Raw genomic sequence first — 17,681 nt, 5'->3', positions numbered from 1 at the left:
TTTCCCTATAATGTTATGGCCCCTACGGATCCCCGAAAATAACTTTGTTCCGTGATACTGCAGTATATTCACAGCGTCCTCTTCGTTTTTTACTTAGCCTTTGGGTGAAGACGGCTGCTGTAATTATCTAAAGGAACTAAATCCGCTTTTAAGCCGCCTCGTGCTTTGCAGCAAGTCTGATTTAAGCATGTCTGTCAGTCAGGTTCTCCATGCGCGGGGATTTATTGGCCGAGGAGTAGGTGATTCTTTTAGGTCCATAAAAAATGTATGCGTTTCTGTTGCGTTATACTGTAGTGAATCCGGGGCTACCATTTTTATCTGAAAGGCTTGTGTATTTTGAGTGCTAATACTGTGAAGGAATCCACGGGCCTCTCGGGACTGTTTTTAAACTGATGCTCCTTTATAGGAATTCCACCCCTGCCTCCCCGACTGCTGTAAAAGGATAGCAGTCAGGATATGGCTTGCGAAGGGGGGATAAGAAAAAGAACCTTACAAAGCCCACATTGTTCAGCCCCCCTGCCCAGTTCTTGCCCCTAGGAATGGATATTGAATTCAAGTTATCTTGTGATAAGTGATGGGTTACAGAAGCATTTTCTGCACAATGGCTCAGTCAGTCAGCCGAGAACACCTTCCGCTTCCATTTAATTTGTGTTAAGACACTTTGTCATCTTCATGGAATGCTTAAAACGTTCCTCTTCGGAGAGCAGCACTGAGATCCCTTCGCCTGCCCTTTGCTGGGGATTTCTTTTGCTCCGTGGCAGGAAAGACGTGATTATGATGCAGAAAATCAAAGTGGGAAGAATTTCCAAGTATAAAGTAGCTGTACTGTAATGCATATTATATACGTGTGTAAGTTGAGCTACATGTCATGCGGACTACGTGAAGGAAGGATATGCACAGTGATTGGAACTGGAAATCTTGTTATGGCCATATGCATTTAAAATAACTTTTGCCATTGATGCTTTATAAATCACTAGCTGCTTTCTCTGGGCGTTTGGCGCTTTTTGGTTGCCAGCAGCGAGTCACTCATTGCTCCCGAATTTCCCGATTACATTGCAAATACACGTATTTATAGTAATGTATGGACTGTACAGGTTAAAGCCATGATGCCACGAGTACTGTTACAATTAACGGGAGCAGTAATCGTGTAGATCCCTGTCGATGCTATTTAGTTAAGGTTATATGCTGCGACTGACCAGTGGCTCATTCTGCTCTAGGCTGGGGGGTCCATGGTGGCCAGTAGCCCCTCGGTCACCAAACTACGGATCATTCCGTTGGAAAAACTTTCTCTAAAGCAATATAAGCAGCAAGCCGTGGGATGTGAATGGACTTCACTCCCTAATCTGGTGATAACCGCCACAATGCGTGCGGACGATGGGCTACGGATTTAATCTTTCCTCTTCCGATTCCCAGCGTCTGCTTTTTCTCCCTTTAGAAGACACATAAAAGCCAGTGTGTTTGGGTGTTTATTTTTGAGAACTTGTCGCAGTTCATACGGCAGAACAGGAAGTCTTCTGTTTTATGTACAGTTCAGTCAGTGTTTGTTTACAAGTCTACATTTATCTCCTAGCTTCTCCAGTACGACGTCGGTTAAGAATACAGCTCTAAAAGATCTTTCCTACAAGGCTTCTGTTGGTTAGGCTCGTTTAACGCATGGCTATATGGGCACATGTTCTGTGCGCTAATAGAAAGCAACATGATTTTGTAAAAAGCAAAACGTGACATATAATCCGGTTTTATAATAGTCATTAGTGTAGCAGACAACGGTTACAAATAGTACTTCGTTGCCTCTGTATTGTAGCACTTAATGGACTAAGCTGAGCAGTCTGCTCCCTACCATGGCTGATCGGTAGCATCGGACCTATGCGTAGAAGTCTAAAAGTATTGTATTTATATTGAGAGCGAGATATATGCAGTTGACTCAATTACTGTAGGCACAGATGTACAAAAATATTGTGCGAAATGAAGATTTGCACCAGAATATAGAAATTGCCTGCCTTCCTCTTGTGTCGGTCGTGTCTCATTGCGCATGGCATAGAGCTGCCGAGGCATGAATGACGAAGGGAGCATAAGATGGCGTTCTCATACACTGCGGTGTTTCGGTGGGTTTTTTGTCTCGTCAACACAGCGACTCAACAGTCACCACCGGAGTAAACCTGCGTGCGTGGAACAGCCTCGCTTCCTGTTTGCCGCTGCGCTCTGTGGTTCTTGTCTTTCCTTTTGTATACATAATTGTGTTCTTCTAGGCTGTGTGGTCGACACAAGTATTGGCGTGTGTGGAAATGGCCCATGCACACGGTCTGCTGGAACGTGTAACACATCTGGCAGCTGCTCGAAACGCACCGTGTTTACGGTTAATAGTAGTTGTGCGCAAAGCCAATAATAAACACCGTAAAGTCTGCTTACGTGATTCTGTCTTTGGAGCAAAGGCTGTTTAAACTAGGGAATCCCTGCGCGATACAGCTGGACACGCCAGTGTGCGTTACAAACTAACTCTCGTAAGGAGTACAGGGATACCTCCTTCCTTCCCTTATGGCATCTAAGAGGCAAGTCTGGTTCGGTTTATGGAAAGAAGTGATATATTTTATTTTTGTAAGACTGGTTCAGGTAGAAGAGCAGGTCCCTCCATAACTACTGCCGTTGGGTTTTACCCACTGAAGCGGGAGTTGGCTGGAAAGTTGACGCTTCAATGGAGTAATTTATATATTATGAAGCCCTCGTAATAAAGTAAAAGAAAATGGTCCCGTAGGCACATTGGCTGTCTCCTTAGACTGCCTGGAACTCTTGTGAGAGCCAGGACTACAACTGGCCTGTGAGGAGTATGGCTTTTATAGGCATTATAGTGCATATGACAGTTGGTGTCTTTTCCACGTTGGAGCATAGAGTCTCATAAAATGCTGAAAGGAATTACTTTTACTGTATGGGGATGAGCCTCTAATCCCTCAGCCATGTCTAAATTATTAGCACTGCTACCTGGCTTCCTTTAACTAGAGTATAAAGTGAAGTTATTCCGTAATTAAATTCCCATTTAGTGCCTTGTTTTATGGTCTAAGAAGGCTTCTTCGCGTGTGTGTGTGAATGTGTGCGCGTGTGTGAATGTCTCTTGCAAAAATGGGTTCATTCTGCTAATCAATCGGTCAGGAGTTGTACTGAATACTCTATTGTTTAATAGTCGGACTGTTACTGAAGCATTTTAACATGTCGGCTTCGTTTTTTTGTTTTTTTTTCCCAGCGAGTTAGAGGTTTAAGTAAAATTATTTGTTTTGGCATATGGTTAGTGCGAATAAAGGGAAGTTAGCAGCTCGTCTGTCATTAGCAATTCTATGAAATTAAAATGAAAATCCTCGGAGGCCCAAACTGAATCGAGCGAGAGATCTGCGACCAGCTGAAATCTCGCAGCATTATCAGGTATGGGCTGGGCATTAAAATTTGGCCCTGGCGTTTTAAGGCCGACGGCCAATAAATGTGGCGACCAACTGCTGGATAAAAGCCTCTGCACACTCCTCTTAACCGAGTGTAGTCGCGCACTAACACACAGGTATAGCCGTGCAAGGGGCGATAACGTAGGAGGCACCCGTTGCGCTTTTACCCAGTGTGCCAGCTTTATGGAGGGCCAAGTCATGTACATCTGGAGAAACCTTTCGTAGGGCAGTAGCTTGCTTATCTTTTTTGTGTCCCTTTTTTAGTTCTGCCAACAAGAAAAAGGGGGCTGGTACTGTAACCTGGTTAAAAACCTGGTGTTTTAGGCGCATTTAAGTTTTTCTGTGACTTGGCATTCAGTTTTTAAAATACCAGCATGTTTCTCATGCTTTCAAATGTGTCAATGATTTAGAATGTAAGTCTGCATGATGCCAGATTCATAATTTGATTATTGTGCAATTGAATGAAGATTACACTGCAATTTATCCAATACCGTTTTTGTTTTGGGCGCCTAGCCTGCTGATCTGGCAGTTTTTGCTACCTTTTATCAATGTGCTATAAAGCATTCATTGTAATCGATAGATTACATTATAAGCTGCTTAACGTTGCAAATGTTGCAGAATGTGTGACTTGCCTCACAAAGAGCCAGTCCATACCGGGATCACGAGCCAGAATGCCAGCAGGTAACGGCTTCTCTCGGAGTAAAGTATTCATTTCTGTAGCCGCTGTCAGGCTTTGGTTTAAGAAAGAAATGCCTTGCACCAACCACCTAGAAGTCTCTCGTGTCAGCCATGTTAACGGACTTCACATTTACATATACCATCACAATAACATTGGCGGACTTCATTCCGCATACATTTTAGTGGCATTGCACTCTGAACCTGTCCTTGAGTCTGATATCTCTTATCTGTTAGCAGAATGAGTAGCAATATTAATGGCTGATTGACCTGTTACTACTGTTTTCAAAAAGCTTTTTTTGTAGTTTTAAATGTGGCGTAGCTTGTGCTTCAACCAACTAGATACGCGTTGGGTATAACGGCTGAAGCCTACAGCAGTTTAACGGAGAATTAAGAGACTCCACACGGCCGGCTTACTAACTTGTGAGATGTTTCGCCCCATGGCTGCTGCTTCTCAGACTCTGCTGCTGGATTCCTGTTTTCTGGGTTTTGGGTGGTTTTTTTTTTGTTTTTTGTTTTTTTTTTTTCTTTTTCCTCATTTGAATCAGCTGATCAAGACTTAAAGGCCAATTCCCGATTAGTTAACAATTGGTTTTATGCTCTTTTATCATTTGTCGAGTAGCTCGAAGGTTCTTGAACACCATGTGCAGTATTCTATTGATCGCCTAAACAGTACGATGAGGCCCTTCCTCGCATGGCTGCATATTTCTTGAACAGACTGCAGATCTTTTTTTTTTTTTTTTTGTTTGGTTTGGTTTTGTGTCTTGGCCTCGGCTTCCTTCAAGCTTCCAAGACCCTGAGATTCAAACTGCTGATGTTTCTTTATTTTACAGGCAGTAGCCAGATTATGGCTATGATGTCAGCATTCATTTAAAGCTCCTTTATCTAAAGGTATTCTATAAAGAAGACCCTCTGTACTTCTATATCCTTCTGTTGTATTTGTACTGTATTCGGTAGTCATGTATATGTAATGTTTGCTGCAAAAAGTTGCTTAAATATTTATTCCTACATCTTGCGCACGTTCTCGCCTACACATGCGCCTCTGCTATCATATTGGAGTTGGGAACACGGCACAGATCACGTCATGTGAACAATGATGCAGCAAGTGGTGTCGGACGTCCTCACACAAGATATATAATATGTTAATACGCATCCGTATTATAACCGTACTCTGACTTTATGTACGGGACTTCTGAAGTCCACTCGATCGTACTGCCTCTTAGTGTCCAGAGTCTAGCTAGAAAATGAGACGCTTGGCCTTGGAGAACGCTGGATATGCTGCATGGAAACCATGTATGGGGAAAACCAGGAACCAAGGCGCACCCGTGCAAAATCTTATGTTTTCCTGATCTTCAAATAACAGACGTGGTGCGCAAATACCGTACTGAACTTCAGTTCTATACCGCCTAGCTCGGTGCGACAGCCCGGCTATTACTTAACACTACGTTCGGGAAAGCAAAGGATTTCTTCACCGTGGGCTGGTCAGCAGGTCGAGACATGAGTGAGGTAATTAGTCATTTACAGGTTAATCATTATTTCTTTATAGTGATGTTTCACCTGGATCACACCTGGGTGCAGTTATTTCCTGTTGGATTTTTTTTTTTCTTCAAAGGATGTTTCCTCATTAGGGCAACATCTGGTAAATGGTAACGACAGAGTAACACTTTGCAGGGAAACCACTGCTTCTGCAGTTTATTATTGGCCGGGAAAGTACTTATGGCTAATTCTATAGCATTTATGTGAACGATTACCCGCTCTGCAACTCTGCCAATATATAAATGAGCGGGAACGAATGTTCATGTAATGCACCTGAAATCTCTGCCAATGTCCCCAAGTGTCACTTTTTGCCCCGTTTTTAAAGCCCTTTCAGATGTAAAGACCAAGGCGTTTGGAAAGATCACCCTTTTACCAATAACCTGCTTACCTTTTCCGTTTCTTTTATATCAAGCCACCCTTACACCGTGTATTACAACCCTGTATATTTTGTGTAATTATATATAACACTAGCTAGTACGCTTGGTTCTTTAGAGCCGGCGTTGCAGACTCTGGAGCTGGAGGTCCGTTTGTGGAATTGTGATTTTCGGTTATCTTTCCGCAAGCCGTGCCGTTTTCCTTCCTTGTGTTACTGCGGGGTTTGCATCTTGCACTGTCTGCCATCTGTGCACCTCCTCCTCCACCCATTTATTTTCTATCTGCCATGAAACATATGCTAATCCAAAGGTCCGGAGCCAAGGAAATCTTAAAGGTCGCGCAAAGTCGCCTCACAACCCCTTTGGGTCCACAGGGCTCTAGGGGTCTTATTGTGTTTCAAGCAGTATGGGTTATCATTGACTATACGTTTTAAGAACGTTATTTTAACAGGGACCTCGGCCGCATGTTGCATAGTTATTAATACATGCCTCGATAACATGCTTATTCCATGACTAATAAAGTGTGCATATAACATATCACATCTATATCTAGAGGAATGGGACTGGCCATACAATAGTGTCTTTCAGTGAGAATAGGCAGGAAATGAAGCCACCAACTTTGTGGGAAAGTCAACACAGGACTAAGTAAAAGTGAATGGTTTCTTTTAATAGCGATCAATTCAAGAGACAAGAGCCTCCTGCAGTGCACGATCTACTCGACACCTTTAAGATGCTCGAGGATCTCCTGCCGTAAACCCGCGTGGGCAAACGTCGTGTCCTCGGAGCTCTGGAACCGAATAACTCAAATCCTTTTCAAACTGTAACTATCAGTGGGCTGGAATTTCACCGTCGCCCTTCTTTAGCAGCGCTGCTTGTAAAACTGATTCGGCTTTGTCTTGGTAATCCTTACGTGTTCAATGTGTAATATAATGAAAGGATTACACGTGACAGATTTACTTTGTGTTGAAGTAGCTTTGTGACCGAGTAAACCTGTGATCCTTCTACTAATATTTGGTGTGCGTGAGGTGCTGAAGTGGCCACGTTCCGTCAGGGGAACTGGAGTGTAAATCGGAGACCGTCCTTATTTACCGTTGGCATTAGTTAAGCTTCTTCGGATGTTTGGGAACGAATGGCTTTGTTACAAGTGTTGGGAATCTGCGTTTGTGCCGGGTTGCTGTGTATAAGCATTTTCCTTTCTAAAAGCTGGCTGTGTACTCGGTCCTGGCCGTGTGTTTATTCTTGGTGGAATGTTAATTGTAGGACCGGGCTGGAGCAGTAAAAGTAGCAGTTGGATTGTCCTCCCACAACATAGAAAACAGCATGAGAGTGGAACGCTGCGCGGCGTTATGTCCAGGAAACCCCAAATCATCTGTTTCTATTTTCACTCCAGCCTCTCTTGCTGGTCGTGAGTTAAACCCTTAATCGCTTCTTGCTGGTGGCAGATGGCCTGGCAAGAGAGGTGGCAGATGGCCTGGCGAGAGAGGTGGCAACTATTTGTCTCCAAAAGCCATTGATTCAAGAACATGGTTCTAGTTTGGGGTCGATCCCTTCCCTCTAACAAAAAAGGAACATCTTTCTTTACCGATTCCTACCTTTTTTTTTTTTTTTTTTTTGGCAGCTTAAACTTTAGAGTGAAAGTGTTTCAGAACCATTGCTGTTGGCATCATATTGTTAACCTCACGATGTCTGCCCAAATATCACACACCGTTACTCTTCCACGTATGAAACCTGTCTAATGTGTTGTCTGAATATTGTTTGATTCCGTAGGCATATTAAAACTTGGCCGAGGTGAAAGACATAATAGTAACCAGGTATTAGATGGGCAGAGGTAACGGATTTCTTGGACTATGCCTTTTTTTTTTTTTGTTTGGATGGGCCAGGCTGCTCTTTGTGTCTAAAATCTGTGGCCGTCCACGTGCCGATACCACGGAAAGATAAAGGATCCTTTTTTATCGTAACATGTCTTAGTTGTGGTTTCCCTGGGGAATTTGTTGCTCTGTTTGTAACATTTTAAATATTTTAAGCATGAAAATAAATGACGATTTCTTTTGAACACAGCTTGTGTTTTGGTTTTTTTTGTCTCTAGCTGTGTCATGGTAGATTACGTGCAGATGATTACATGAAAAGGAGTTCAATGCACAAAGTTAGAACACCTTTTGGACAGGCTCCTTCAAGAAGAACTTTTACTCCCGGCATCTAAACTTTTGTGATCTTATAGCGGTCACTATAGATTGATCCAATCTTCCCTTTAATAAAGTTGTGTGTGTCTTAAACATGGATGGACGAAGCAAAGGTCATATTTGAGGTCTCTTACAGTAGGAACGATGGTCTGAATGGGGTCTTATCTCTATACAGATGACATGCTTGGCCTCAACTATGAATAAACCAAGCCAGAGATGACAATACTGTTCAAGCTGACAGTCTCTCAATGTCACTGTGAACCTAAAAGCTGTCCGTGTGACCTGTTAGCATCTTTAAATGTACTTGGCGTTTCTCGTCTTCATGCGTTCAATCTTTAAAAAAAAAAAAAAATTGTTTTCCAATTCCAAGTTGGGTTAGGGTTTGCATTCTAAATCAAAATATTTTCAAAGTGTTCATGTGCGTGTTAAATATTAACATATGGCCATTTCTTCATACCTACTAATATGCCAAGTATATCACTTGGCAAATCAAGGGTCACCTTACTTACCCGTTTCTATCTGCCTCTGTGTCAAATAAAATGCTAGTCAAATCATAAAGTTATGAGGCAATTGATCTCTTAGTGTTTTATTGCTTTATATGTTTAGATAAGCAATGAGTGAACATTCCGATCAAATGAAAATCATAAGAACTCAACCCCCCCCCCCATCAATAAAACTTGCCGGGTATTTTTGCCGAGCCGAGTTGATCACGCATGCCGCTCCACGGCTGCCTTATACTTTTGAACCCCAGATGTACTCTTCAACTTTTACATCCGCCATTTTTAATATCCTGCTTAATTTTTTTGATTTTGCGTTTCCTAAGAAAATGCGAACCAGGTTCTATTTCTTCCGTATGAGAGCCTCGAGCTGCTGACGGGCACCGGTTTCATCTAAAATGCTTCCATATTGAAACCAGACACAAGGATGTGCGGTTCCTGTTTGCGAGGATTTAAACCCCTAAACTGGGGTGCGGCTTGAATATTTATCCCTTCTCCATTTATATACCATTATTATATGACTCTTCTGCTAAATCCTGATCTGCGTGTGTTTTTATATTTAGATATATATATGTATATGTGTGTGTGTTTTATTTACCCTCTAACGATCTGTACTGATTAGTATTGTAGATAACCCAGATAGTTAATATGAAAATATATTCTGTCGTTTTCTTTGAGGATAGTAAATCTTTTACTTGTGCACACCCAGTTATCTTCCTACTGCCGCGTAAGTGCCGTTAACCCGTGTAACCTTGTTAGGATGGGCTTGAACGTACAATTATTACTAATTACTGCTATGCCCGTACCTTTGCTTGGCATAGTTTGGAAACGGCTAAGAGCTGCAGGGAGAAATAATTTGCGACCGGCCATGTGACATGTGATTTTGGCCATGTTGTAACTCTTGCAGTCGTTAAAACGTTATCATAGATGTCTGTAGTTACCCCATATTGTGAAGTGGTGCAACTAGATCCGTTGGCTCTTAAGTGAGTAGCAGTATATGAAATGCAATGCTGGTAGGGAACTATTTCTTTTTTTATTTTAACACTTTAGGCTTTATTCCCCAAGTTTTTAGTGTTTAAGTCTTAACTCGGGCTAGTGTACATCTCGGGTATAGCCATCAATTTAGTTATTCCCCATTGGCGATAACTTTGTTGGCTTTAATTGGGTTTAGTGGGTTACCTGACTGGTGATGTCTACCCGTCTCCGCCACGTGAAGCTGCCACTGATCTGTGCGTTTGGCTTTTGTTTCCTTTGCTGTCCTACTTGTGGGGTTTGCGTCCATCTAACCTTCAGCTCTCCCCTCCCTGTCTTTTCAGAACTACGCGATTTATTCTATTGGTTCAGGGCCGCAGACAGACCAGGGACTGTGTATTCTTGCCTTAAACAAGTAGTTCAGTGAATTTTAATGACGGTGTCTGTGCCCCATCTGGTAAATACAGCCCTGGGACTGGAGTGTAACCCTGTACTGGTTCCTAAAAGAAAACTATTCTGTAGGACAGAGTGAGAACGCGGGGGCCAGATAATGGTGCGTTCCTTGGAGACATTGTAGCCGCTTGCCTGCAGAGAGCGGACACCTCTTCCAGTCTCACATTTTAAGCATACAGTGTGAGCATCTTTTTGTGTCTTTTTATTTCTTTGTACTTTATTAATTAGGACTTTAATCAGTCCTTGGTCTTGTCTTAGCTTCAGGATAGCTTTATGCCAATCCCCTCTCCGCTAGCCTTCCGCTGGTGGGAGGCTGTTCCGCGTCTCTAGTAGTGGATCATCCACTGTGGAAGTTTTGTGCGACTTACCCAAAATACCTTTTTAACTGTTAATAAAATATATATGTACATGTAGGACCTTTTATTCCTTTGTACGTAAGTGAAATGCTCTTCGGGTCCTCCCTTTTACATAGTGTAATATATGCCTCTGTCCTTATTCACTATATGAAAATGTGTCTTATGCTTGAATATTTTAAATGCCACGTACACAGCTTTGAGCGTAGTCCACACGCTGTCTTCTGGCTGCAGCAGGCTAGCTACGCGGTTATCTGGCCGGTTTTAAGCCTGTGGGTAAAGATTCATGTGGTTGGTATGGTGCAACGAAACAGCCCTTTCTGCCTTCTAAAACTGAAACGTTTGTGGCTTCCTTCCTAATTACGGCTCTATGTATATACTTCATTAGACTCGAACGTTAAGCTCGTGTGGGAAGGTGACTGTCTCGTGTCCGGTGCCACATCGCACGTTCTCTCTCGCTGTCATGGGCTGGCAGGAGAGCTCGGTGAATATTTCTACTCCCTACATCATGACCGCTTGGTTAAAAATACAGCGTTAATGATCATTTGGGATAAAGCTTTAAGTGCAAATGTTGTTGTTGTTTTTAAATATATAAGTTTTGCAGGAGGCGTATTATGGTCATGATATACTTATAAACCAGCAGTAGGAGAACACCCCTAGTGTTGGGGGTTGCGAAAGCCTGTGTGAGTGTACTCTGCACTGTACATGCTGCAGTGGTAGGGATCACTTTATATTTAGTATCCCTGTGAATTAGCTTGGCTACACCTATTATGTGTACATTTTAGGTAACCCCCACAAAGCTACATAAAACTGTTTTGCTTCTTGTGGCCCGTGTTTTATAGTGGTTTTATAATCATGCAGGCTTCACATGCTTCCTTCAGTAGAAGAATTATCGCTTTCCGTAGTAAATTTTAAATACACCCAGCAATTGGCCTTCCCTTGACTTAGCTGAAACAACATGACCTGCTCAGACCGTATAACATGCCCGTACCCCGACGCACCGTAACCGAAGACCGCGATACCGCCGCTCGTTTACACCAGCATTACAAGGACTACTGTTGGCGTTGGCAAAAATCTACAGGTACCTCTGACTGTGTGACGACCGGCATGTCTCCTTCCCACGCCAGCCGCTGCACCCTTGTTGAGGACGCTTGTTCAGTGTGGCTCTGTAGCTTATCACGCGCGTGTGTTTTGGAAGGGAAATGTTATTTTCTTAGCGCTTTTTCTGATTTCGAGATGTCCTTGCTCTTTCTTTCTGTGATTTATACAACCTATACACGATGTCCAGTAGGATTAAGTTATGTTAAACATTAATGCCTAGATTACTACGGCACAAGAAAGTCAACCCAGGGTGACAGCCTTCAGTTTCAGGTCAATAAAAAGACCAGACTTTGGTAAATGTTAATAGCAGCGATCCAAGAAATCAATGATATGCTTATCAAAGAATGACGTTCGGATGGCTCGTAAGGGTCATTGTACATGTTGTCTAAAACAGCTTTCACAAACCCCAGTCCGCATCTAAACCATTCCCCCTTTAATATGTAAAATGTCTGAACTCCATGATGGTAAAAGAAACCATCTTTCCTTATCTGACCTGAAAACGCAGACCAATAACGCCAACATTATCTCGTGACACACAGAGCTTTTTGTGTAGAAGACCCGTGGCCGAGAAAGTAGACGTGTATATGAGAGGGCCTTATATCCTTTAGGTATACTGCGTGACAGATGACTATTCACCATGTCGAATATGCAGAAGAGTAACTTGGTCTGTTCGGCCTTTTCCCAGTAGGCACGAGACGCATCTCTGATCTTTGGCCCGCGCGCTAGAGGCGTCTACCTCGAACTGTTTGATTTTCCTTTAAACTGAAACTTTCAGACATTCCGTTAATCCATCACTTTTTTTTCTGTCTGCTTAATCCACGGCTGGAATTATTTTGCACAAGTAACTATTCTTAAACCGCTAATGGTTTTGAAACAAAGACCAGTAGTTCCATTTGGCTTTAGTGCATTTTTAAGGAGAACATTACATTGCCTCGGCACAAAGAGAGAATTCTGAAGAATAGCATTAGGAACCCGTAGATTGTGCCTGCTGACGGCATCTCATTTACCACTTTGTGTCAGAATTACTAATATATATATATATATATATATATATATATATATATATATATATATATATATATATATATATATAATATATATATATATATATAATATATAAAAGCAAGCTTGATGTGCATGGTGAGATCATATCTTCTCACAATCTTTATGTTCTACCTAACTAATGTATCTTTTTATCTTCTAAAGTTGTTTGGTAAGAGTGCGAGAAGAGGAAAAACAAAAAACTTCAGAATAGCAAATGGCTTCTGTGAACATTTTTAACCCCTTTACATCCAGCACAATGGCCCATGCTGCCATTTCAGGGCGCTGTATATCCATGATGTAATCATTTTAATTTCCTTATTGTTTTTGGGTGGAGGAATGAATTTATTTTTTTTGGCCCAGATTTCACACCTGTCGTATGAATATTTCAATGCTAAATGATGGGTCATATGTATACATATCTCCTGAAAGCTCTTTCATCATAGTATAACTATATATTAAAATAGTGCATCAAAATGTAGATATGATTCCTCCTTGAACAAATGCATCCCAAGAATGTTGGTTTGTTTTTTGTGTCCAAAACGGTTGGTTATGTAGGGATTAAACCGATTTCTTAAAAATTGTCAGTTTCCCTTTCTCTGGAGAGCTGAAGAATCTCGGCACACACTAGCCACGTGGCTACTGCCATACCCTCCCTCCTTTTGGGAAGTCATTTTCTGTCCGTGCACTCCACTCCCTCGGACAGGCGTTTTATCTTCATTAAAACTCAACAACGCCACCGTCTTTTCAGTTGGACTTCCGGGTATACAGCTCTTTATTGGGTGTCCTTGCAGCTTAAAAGGCATCTCGCAGGTTATGAGTAAATATAAGCGAGACCTTTTGGCTATCTACATCTAAATGCAGTGTCTCTTAAGGAAACATAAGACCTGCCCACTACGCTTTACTGCTTTGGCTGCCTGAAAGCGTTTAAACGAATGGGATCACCAAATGCACAGGCGCTCAATGGTCTGGATGTGGGGTCCGGGGAAACGCATGAATGCTAAACGTGGTGGATTCTGATACGGCGGCTGGGGAAATGTTAATTGCAGGGTAACTCAACCATCATATGCAATGAAATGCACACGTAGGCTGGAGCGTACCTTTTAACATTTCAGAACTGCCCATGTGAACTCTGCAGAAAATATGTATAAAAATGCGATTCATTAGCTGCAGGAAGTGCCGCAACGCTTCGTGACTTGGGTCACCATGCCATTCCATGTCATGATTGTATTGTGCCGTGTGAATTAACCTTGCAGGAGATTTTGTGATATCTAATGGACTGCACTGATGGGGTGGTAGATGGAACATCCATCCAGCAGAAGTGGCTAATGCTCTGTGCAAATTTAAACATCCATAGGATAAGGAACCTGAAAAAGTACCTAATAATAAAGTCTGAGGCTTTTACAGCAGGAACATTTGGGCCGACTAGTTGAGCTATTACATTCTGTGTCACCAACTCCAAGAAGAATGATTATCTTGTTCCATATGATTTTATCCTCTTGTGGCTCTGTCATGGGCCGTGCCTGAAAGGCATCTTTGCAGGAGCTGGAACAAAATTCCAGAGGCGTGACTTTTTTTTTTTTTTCTCTATTTTAAAACCTAATCTTAAATGGATTTTATTATCAGAACTTTATTTAATCTTCTCGATATTGCGTTTTAGATAGTGTCACCTTCAAGATGTGTTTGTCAGTATTTGTGTAGCAGTGCTATACAACTCAAATCTCATATGCAGACAAGTATATAGCATTGTGCATTCTTACAGAAAACCCTTTCAGTACAAACCCCAAAAATGTTCTTCTCTGTATCTGTAGTTACTAAGTAACGGCTCTTTGCTATAGCCCCCTTTGCAATGTGTCTTATTTCTTGGAGTAGCAGAGATGTAATCTTGCCTATCCTCGTAGCCGCGTATATCGTACTCCAAAACCAGCACCTGCAATAAAACGATCTGCTAGATTTATTGGCTTCACATAAATCTAGCAGATCGTTTTATTTTTCCATTTGAAGATTTAATTGAATAAAAACACAAACTCTCCTCTCTGCCTGGTTTCGGGTCACATAATTAAACCTTCCTGGAAAGATTGTGAATAAGAGGAGTATTTGGCATGTGTAAATTATTCCCCCATTCAGTACTAGGGATGATTCTAATACCACACGTTGCATAGCTGCAGGTTAGGTGAAAAAGAATCTATATGGCACTGCTGTATAAGCATCTTATTAAGTTGACATTAATTTAAGAAATTCAGTTTATTACTCGCCTAGTGCCAGGACTAAAAAAATAAATAAATGGATACAGTATAGCTTCACCATAACCAGCCTCAGTCTATCACTAAAAGCCCAGATTCCGTACATTTTTGTGGAAAGCTGATCATTTAAAGGCTTTTCATTGGGACCGTGCTTCCCCCCCCCCCCCCCAAAAAGTTGATTTTTAAGTGTATGGACTAGAAGGTGAACCTGGAAGTTTTTTGGATGTGTTATAGCATGCCTTTGTTAATTAAAGCTAGATATTTTTTTTTTTTTTCTCTCTCAACATTGCTAAAGGGACAAAAGGTCAATACACATTCTTCTAGCCGTCAAAGAATTGAATTTGCTTTCAAACTATGTGAACTAAAATGTTGCAAGCCCACCGTGACTGAATTTTCTTTTCTTCTTAATATGTTTACAGATGCAGCAACTGTTTTATGAGAACTATGAGCAGAACAAAAAAGGCTACATCCGTGACCTTCATAACAGCAAGATTCACAGAGCCATAACATTGCACCCGAATAAAAACCCTCCGTACCAATACAGGCTGCACAGTTATATGCTGAGTCGGAAAATAGCAGAGCTTCGGTACAGGACAATCCAGCTCCACCGGGAAATTGTTCTGATGAGCAAATATGGCAATACAGAGATTCATAAGGATGATATGCAGCTGGGGATGGCACCATCTTTCATGAAGTTCCAGCCAAGGCAAAGGGAAGAAATCCTAGAATGGGAGTTTTTGACTGGCAAATATTTGTATTCAACCTCTGACGGACAGCCTCCTAGACGGGGAATGGATGCTTCTCAGAAGGAGGCTCTCGATGATATTGTAATGCAAGTTATGGAGATGATTAATGCAAATGCAAAAACACGAGGTCGTATAATTGACTTTAAAGAGATTCAGTATGGGTATCGCAGGGTCAGTCCAATGTATGGTGCAGAATACGTTCTTGATCTGCTACTGCTCTACAAAAAGCACAAGGGGAAGAAGATGACTGTCCCTGTGAGGAGACACGCCTATCTCCAGCAGACTTTTAGTAAGATACAATTTATGGAACATGAAGAGATAAACGCTAAAGAATTGGCAAACAAAATAAACAAAGATTCAGGGTCGCTGTCATTCCTATCTAATTCTCTAAAGATGCTTGTTCCTTTTCAGCTAACTGCGTCAAGGGTTGAACACAAAGAACCAAAAGAAAAGCGAGTCGACATCCTGGTTCCTCTGTCTGGGCGCTTTGAAATGTTTGCCAGGTTCATGTCCAACTTTGAGAAGACCTGCCTCATTCCCAATCAAAACGTGAAACTGGTCATTCTCCTTTTTAATTCCGACTCTAATCCAGACAAGACGAGACAAGTCGAGCTCATGAGAGACTATCGGGTGAAATACCCTAAAGCAGATATGCAGATATTGCCTGTGTCTGGAGAGTTCTCCAGGGCTCTGGCTTTGGAGGTTGGGTCTTCTCAGTTTAGCAATGACTCCTTGCTTTTCTTCTGTGATGTGGATTTGGTGTTTTCCACAGAGTTTCTTCAAAGGTGTAGAGCAAACACCGTTTTAGGGCAGCAAATCTATTTTCCAATTATATTCAGCCAGTATGATCCAAAGATTGTCTATGCTGGACGGGTACCCAGTGAAAACCATTATGCCTTCACACAGAAAACCGGCTTGTGGAGAAACTACGGTTTTGGCATCACGTGTATCCATAAGGAAGATCTTATCCGTGCAGGAGGCTTTGATGTTTCAATTCAAGGCTGGGGGCTTGAAGATGTGGACCTTTTTAATAAAGTTGTCCAAGCTGGGTTAAAGACATTTAGGAGTCAAGAGGTAGGTGTGGTTCACATCCACCACCCAGTCTTTTGTGACCCAAACCTTGATCCCAAACAGTACAAAATGTGTTTGGGCTCCAAAGCTTCTACGTATGGTTCTACCCAGCGTCTAGCCGAGATATGGCTTGAAAAGAGTGACCCAGCATTTGGCAAAACCACTCGCACAAATGACTCTGTGAGGACAGCCTAATGACCCAGCACTGCTGGGGGGAAAAATGAACATTTTCATACTGACCTAATTTATTTTTTTTCCTTTTTGATGAATCAAATTATAGTTTTTAGAAATATTTTGTTGTGTAGAGCTCGGCTGTTGATGAGCTTCTTGAACAAAAAATGTGATCAGTATTTGATTTCATATTTTAAACATAACTTGAAGTTTAATAACAAATCTACATAAACCGCATTCCTTACATCCCTGTGTACGCTTTCCTCTACCATCCAAAAGCCATAATCTTGTGCATACACCTTCTATGAAGACATTGCGATGTACCTGGCTTACCAGGATTTACAGCCCTGGTTCCCTAAACTTGTATATTCTGTGGTCACATTTTTCATTTTATAGCAGCAGACAATATGCAAAGCAACTCTTGTCCACGTATTTGGTTTTATTTTTCTTTTAAATCTGGGCTTTTTTTCTGCTGCCATATGTGCTTGGGGTTGTTTGACCTTTTGATTTCAATAGAAGTTTCTGATGTTTACACTCCACTTAAATAAAATGGTCAGATTTCGTCTAATTCTTCTCCCCATCCCATTTTGTTTGTTTTTTTTTTTTTTTGTTTTTTTTTTTAATACTGTCAGTCAATGATAATTTATTCAGGAGATGTGGACTTTTATTATGTGCTTGCACATTGTGGTAAACGGTCTAATCCTAATCTTTAAATTTTTTTTAATTATATGATATGGTACACTACAAGATCTGCTTGAGCAGAGACTTCATTATGGAATAGTTTGTACTCTGCGGAGGCTCCGTGTTGTCACAGTCCTATAATGTGCCCTTATCGCTGGTTATACT

The 17,681-nt window shown here is 41.6% G+C and overlaps 1 protein-coding gene across 1 annotated transcript in view; it reads left to right on the top strand.

The window, feature by feature from the left end:
- Nucleotides 1–16,859, top strand: part of LOC149300046 (chondroitin sulfate synthase 1-like) — a 28,893-nt gene extending 12,034 nt beyond the window's left edge. Inside the window, exon 3 of the mRNA XM_089485772.1 lies at nt 15,267–16,859. Within this exon, the coding sequence (XP_089341898.1) occupies nt 15,267–16,859 (1,593 nt within the window). The remainder of the gene's footprint in view (nt 1–15,266) is intronic.
- Nucleotides 16,860–17,681: the final 822 nt, after the last annotated feature.

This window comes from Sceloporus occidentalis, unplaced genomic scaffold (genome assembly GCF_023333645.1).
Source record: "Sceloporus occidentalis isolate IW3139 unplaced genomic scaffold, rSceOcc1.0.p SCAF_26, whole genome shotgun sequence".
In the NCBI taxonomy this organism is placed as follows: domain Eukaryota; kingdom Metazoa; phylum Chordata; class Lepidosauria; order Squamata; family Phrynosomatidae; genus Sceloporus; species Sceloporus occidentalis.
Note: the sequence above shows the minus strand (reverse complement) of the source record. Positions and strands in the feature narration are given on the sequence as shown.